The sequence below is a fragment of the Photinus pyralis genome, unplaced genomic scaffold (genome assembly GCF_008802855.1).
Source record: "Photinus pyralis isolate 1611_PpyrPB1 unplaced genomic scaffold, Ppyr1.3 Ppyr1.4_LG8, whole genome shotgun sequence".
NCBI lineage: Eukaryota > Metazoa > Arthropoda > Insecta > Coleoptera > Lampyridae > Photinus > Photinus pyralis.
In genome coordinates, this window is record NW_022170819.1 from 27,446,013 (window position 1) to 27,452,601 (window position 6,589).

Sequence of the window (6,589 nt, forward strand, 5' to 3'; positions counted from 1 at the left end):
CGTCAGACAAATATAAAAACCACGCAGATAACCGCCGAGACGTTACTCAATGGGTCGGAACTTGGGAATTCCCTGGAATGTAATAATGCAAACTCATCTACATGAAAAATGGTTTGATATACACGCACGATCAAAATTTTATATTTATATTCCAGCCCACAAATGGAAGAGTATAAACTTGTTGAGTATCCATTCTCTCAGGGAAGCTCGAAATGGGGTAAATGATAATCCGGAACAAAGATCACAAAGCCTTCCCCATAAGTTTTAATTGGAAGGGTATACTAATGAATAAGATTGCTAATCATTCATAAGTCCAGCTCCCGTCAAATGAATTTTCTGGCTATCTAAAATAATAAGAATAATCGAATTATGGGTCTTTTTGACTGCCGGTTGTCTGGGGTATAGACAGATTAAAGAAATAGACTGTCCGTAAGGGCACCTTTTTCTCTCCAGCATCCTCACGCATAGGATGGATGATTAGCTGTAGGGAGCGGGCGACTTAATCAAAGGAATTAATTAAAGTAAAATGGGTGACCTAAATTATGGCGTGGATTTTGCGGTGACGTCATGTAGGTTTGCTATGATCTGAACAAAATGACCTCACTATACTGCTTCACACAAATTGATTAGAACGAATTCGAGAATCTGATGACCTTTACAGTCATTAACTCGAACGATGAAAAATGTCTGCAACAAATATTACAATTTTGTAAATCATAAGAAAACATATTTTACCAAGATAACTTTTTGTATGACGTCATTGAGATTACGCGTGTACATAATTCAGTACTTCTGCATAGTGATCGACCTCCGTTTTTGTTACTAAGACATTTTTTATTTGATCACGCACCAGCAAAATCCGGAACTCTTGTTTTCACATACTGGCATATACATACCCACTCTCACTAAACGGTTTATTGTAATATAATATATTCACTCGCATACTCAAGGTACGTAAGTAAATATTTTGCAGAAACTTCAAGTATACACAACCACACATGTGTAGATGTGACTGTCCGATGGAAAAACATATTTTTAACGCCAGATATGGAATGTTAATATTTATTACTTTGTAAAGCAGAAATAGTTTCGTAACATATATAAACTTTCGGTATAATTAATAGCAACAAAAAACATACTATTACACGGCTGAAAGATGCAGCAAGCCTGTTTCCCAATGAGGGCGTTTAGTTCGAGCACGCTCATTAGCATTCGTTCCCTGATAGGCAAGACCTATCCCAAAATTTGGTCACCATTTCATAAAACGGGAGAAAGATAATTTTCAAATATGGATACAGCCTACTTAAATTAAATTAAATCTCCAGACGTATGAAACGCTGCAGGTGTTATTGGGGTAGGTATATACACCAAAGGTATAATTATGGGTATGAATGGACAAATTATTGTGAATCATCTATATACAGAGTGGCCATTTGAAAACGAAACAGAGCCTATTTTGGGGACCTCAAAACATTTACGAAAAAATCCTCGGACCCGTCAATTTTTGATTCAAGGGGGAACCATTTTTTTGCTAGCTTCGCCCCCCTGGTGCCAAATCCATAGCGGGGGTGGCAAGCGCCCCCAAAATTTTAAATCGAATGGGGAGTCGAGTGATACCTTATTTGGAAGGTATTTTTATGTGGTAACCCTTAAGTTTTAAATCAAGTAAATGTTGAAAATGTTGACCTTCGACTTCCATAGAATAATACAGGTTTTGTTCAAACATTTTCCGTACATTTTGAAAAACTTATGGGGTAATTTGACGACATTCGTCAATTATTTTTTGTCGCAAGTTGTCTAACGATGTTGGCTGACTAGCATAAATTTTAGTTTTTAAATGGCCCCATAAGAAAAATCTAACGCACTTAAGTCCGGGGAACGAGGATGCCATTCAATAGCACCTTTTCTTCCAATCCATTGTCCTGGAAACGTTTGGTCCAAATATTGACGAACCCTTGCAGCATAGTGGGGTGGCACACCATCTTGCTGAAATACTAGACTATTTCCAAGTAGTCGTTGTTATTTTCTAGTATCTCCACTAATGCTGGACGAATCGTCTTTTCTAATAACTCCAGGTACATCTCTCCTGTTAAAGTTCCAGGTAAAAAGAAGGGGCCTACGATACGGTTACCAAAAATGGCAGCCCAAACATACGATGGACCAGTCGATTCTGGTGTTGTCGATTAAAGAGCTGGGCAGTTCTATTAGCATTTTCATTGTTTGCAAAAAAAGATAAATTATTTCAGCAAGTGAATAAACCATTATTTATTTATTTATTTATTTATTTATTATCCCTCTCTCGTTCTGACAACAATAATTGACAATCACTATTAAACTTCAAAATGATGCTATAGTAATGCTCTCAACAATAACCAAAATTTGCGTTGCAGAAAAGGCATATGTACTTACGAGTATTAAAAAGAAAAAAAAACAACAAAAAGTACGGCTCAGAATGTAGGAGAACAACATTTTTTGTATTTACTGTTGTTTTTATTTTTGTTATTTAACTAATTCATTTACAAGAATATTTTTTCATAAGAAAATGTTGACACATTTTTGTAACTTTTATTAGCCCCTGTATGGGCTAGGCAAATTAGTAGCGATTTAAAACTTAAGGGTTATAATCCACATAAAAATACCTTCAAAATCAGATATCACTCGACCACCCATTCGATTTAAAATTTTGGGGGCGCTTGTCACCCCCGCTAGGGCTTTGCCCTCAGGGGGGCGAAACTAGCGAAAAAATTGTTCCCCCTTGAATAAAAAATTGACGGGTCCGAGTATTTTTCCGTAGATGTTTTGAGGTCCCCAAAATAGGCTCTGTTTCGTTTTAAAATGGCCACCCTGTATATAATTGCTTAGTATTTGAAACCTACTTGAAAACTAAAGCACAAACGAAACAAGTACTTATAAAGCGAAGGTACTAATTCCAAAAAAAATTAGGAACAACTCTATCCTCGAGAGTTAGGTAAATGCAATACTTTTCAATTTGGGTGCAAAAATCCATGTATTTGTGCATGATGTGTATGGTACAGGTTCCTGCAGGTCTCTCGAGTAGAAAAAGAACACCTCTACCTAAGTATTTATACTGTCCAGCACTATAGCTGAGTTTTGCTATTATAAGTATAATTTCGCCAATAGTAGGTAAATGCAGATAGGTATTTTACAAAAAGAAAAATATAAACGGCGTGTGCATTCGTAGTAATTTTACGAGAAAACAAAACCAGACTCAGCTGGTGTCTTATCATTGTGTAATCGAAAAGGAACTAGAGGTACCCGATGGTACCTACATACACACTCATCAAGCTGCAATGTAAGAACGTAATCTAAAAAAAAAACAAAAAAGAATTCAGGTGATTTATTTAACACTTTACGGTGTAAATATATATTTGACCAAACAATCGTCTTGATAAGACTTCCACATTCTTTCACTGTTATTGTTTGTTGTAATTTTTTTATTGTTTGGTCCGCTTCCTCTGTAAACACCATAAACCAAATTTAACAGAACAATAGAAGCTTTTTTTTTGCACTGCCTATGGAAGCAACCGTAAAAAATAGAGTAGCTTTTCCTTCACCTTTCTCACTATGCGAGTTCGTTGGGGTCAGCGGAATTGTTGTTAATGATAGTAATCGATTGATAGGAAAAATTTGCTCAGCTTTGGACTATGTCTAATTACCAGCGGCCGGTATTCGTAGATGTGCCCATGATCTGCCTTAATAATTTAAAAAACTGCAAAATCAGGAAATATTTCGCAAATCTAAAACCCAAGCAAACGGTGCGTAAATTGTTACCAGGCAGATACGCGCGTTTTTCAACAATTTTGATATGGTCTGGATGTGTATAGGTAGGTAGTACCTAGTGAGAGACTATTTTTAACGTATGCAAATATTATATATAATGTTAAGAAATTATTTACATAAGTACCGAGCACGTTTATATAAGGAAACAAAGGTAATCAACAGCGTATACTTGGTTTGATGTAAGTGAACAGTGAACATTCTTGCAGCCTCGCTCTACACCAGTGCGTAACCATGAACAGTAAGTTCCAAAATACCCAAATCGCGTTGTTATCGTAATTCTTGCAGTACACATTGAAAAAGACAAATTACTGGCGTCTTTGAAAAAGCGCGTCCACATAACCCAATGGATTACCAACTATTCAAAGGTAGATTGCGTGGCCGATCTGGTTAGCGGGCTAACTTTGGGACTGACCATAATGCCTCAATCTATGGCGTACGCATCTCTTGCAAATCTTCCGCCGCATTACGGCCTTTACTCGTCTTTCATGGGCGGTTTTGTGTACACCTTCTTTGGATCGATTAAAGAAGTTTCGATTGGACCTACCAGCTTAATGGCCCTGTTAACTCTGTCGTACACGAAGGGTTTACCTATCGAGTTCGTTATTCTCCTATGCTTTCTGTGCGGATGGGTCGAGTTTCTCATGGGCATCTTCAAATTGGGATTCCTGGTGGACTTCATATCGATGCCCGCAATTTCCGGTTTTACAACGGCCACGTCGCTTACGATCATTTTGGCCCAACTGAAAGGCCTTGTCGGCATCCGATTTAGCAGCGACAACATTTTTCATTACGCTCAGAAATTTTACGAACGTTCTGATAATATTAAAGTCAACGATCTTATCTTGGGCACTTGCTGTATAATTATTTTATTAATTTTCAGCGTAAGTATGTTGAGCGCTGATGGATTTATTACGTCGGTGACGTTAATAATTACGCTACCTGCGTAATATATGACGACAGGTGCCATTTAAATAAACAATTCTTATTTACAGAAATTTAAAGATATAAAATTAAAATCTCCAAGCGCGACTAAGGCTTTATGGTTGTTGTCAATCAGTAGAAATGCTCTGGTAGTCTTGGTCTCTTCTATAATTGCTTTTTACTTCGAGCACAAGTATGGCGAATCTCCGTTCAGTCTTAGTGGTGAGTATTTCGAAAACTGTAACGCTTGGTGCTCAACACGTTGTTGCAGGAACTGTCGTGTCGGGGATACCAACGCTCGCACTGCCCAAATTTAGTACGCAAATCGGAAACGACACGGTGACCTTTGTGGGGATGGTTCAAAAATTGGGTACCGGTGCCATCGTACTTCCAGTTGTTGCCGTCTTATCCAATGTGGCTGTCGCGAAAGCTTTCAGTAATAATATCACACTTGGTTAATTCCATTTTGTCAAAGGCTCAAATTGTAGGTACTGGCAAACCTGTGGATGCCACCCAAGAGATGATGACGCTAGGTTTATGCAATATCTTGGGTTCGTTTGTTCAATCGATGCCAACGTGTGGTGCGTTTACTCGATCGGCTGTCGCTCATGCGAGTGGAGTGCACACGCCCATGACCGGAGTTTACGTCGGTAAACAACTCGCTTGTCTTCCAATTTTGAGTACTACACTTGAGAATTTTAGGCACGATAATTTTGCTAGCGCTCTCATTTCTAACGCCGTACTTCTACTACGTACCAAAATCCAGCTTATCAGCTGTACTTATTAGTGCAGTCTTATTTATGATCGACTATAAAATAGTGCCAAAGCTGTGGAAGGCCAACAGTGAGTATTTTGGAAAATCGACCACTGGCGTTTTAAATCGTTTTCTTGGTGTTAGAATTCGAATTGCTAGTTACAGTTGTAACGTTCATCATCAGTTTGGTGTTCAGTGTTGAACAAGGTTTATTGGTTGGCGTTATAATCAATTGCATACCTCTGCTGAAGGTGTGGACAAGACCACAGATTGAGTTCTCCGTTAAATCAGTAAGTGAACGATGGCTATATTTAAATGCATACTTAATCCCTCGTTTTTAGCTGGACAAAAAACGAAATTACCTTTTAATTAAACCAGAATTGGGATTGTACTATTCGGCTAGCGACTTCTTCAATCTGCGAGTGCAGAAGATGGTCTCCTCAATAGATTACACCGTTCCATTAGTGATAGACTTCCAACACTTTTTTCACGTTGACTACACCTCTAAAGAGGTATGCGTAACATTTGGTTAAAATGAAGCTATTTTTGAACACTCTCTCATTGTAGACACTGAAACATTTGCTGACGGACTTACGGTCGAAGAACTATAACATTATATTTTTAAATATTAGTAAATCTATTGCTGTCACTCTGGAGGAATTAATTGATCAATTTTGTATTCGATGTTGTCAGAGTGAGAACGAGATCTTCGATGAATTAGCGTGTACGGCAGTGGACATCGATGACGGAGCAGGAACAAGTCTCTTGCGCCGTATGTCCAAAGTATGACATATATCCATAAGTACCTATATATATATATATATATCTATTTGTTTTGTACCTATTATACTAAGTATGATATTTATTTTTTCAAGATAAACACTTTTTTCTATGAATTCTATTTCTTTCTTGGATAATTATTTTCTTATTTAATAACACGTTCTATTAAAAATTTTAAGCAATTACAGACTTATAAGTAAATCTTACGTAACTGTAGGATATCTCAATTCGTTATTAAATTAAACAAAACTTATTTTTGAACTCACTAACCTAAAAAATTAGAGGTCAGTGATTATACCCCCTAAAATGTTACACTGCAGCGGAGCCCCCAGT

The 6,589-nt window shown here is 37.4% G+C and overlaps 1 protein-coding gene across 1 annotated transcript; it reads left to right on the forward strand.

Moving 5' to 3' along the window:
* The first annotated feature begins 3,688 nt into the window (after window positions 1–3,688).
* LOC116179773 (sodium-independent sulfate anion transporter) lies at window positions 3,689–6,343 on the forward strand. The gene is made up of 9 exons (XM_031499605.1): window positions 3,689–4,039; window positions 4,087–4,682; window positions 4,794–4,944; window positions 4,994–5,158; window positions 5,211–5,372; window positions 5,425–5,565; window positions 5,621–5,766; window positions 5,818–5,988; window positions 6,044–6,343. Exons 1-9 carry the CDS (start codon window positions 4,033–4,035, stop codon window positions 6,263–6,265), a joined length of 1,761 nt encoding a protein of 586 aa, XP_031355465.1. The 5' UTR covers window positions 3,689–4,032; the 3' UTR covers window positions 6,266–6,343.
* The last annotated feature ends 246 nt before the right edge of the window (window positions 6,344–6,589 follow it).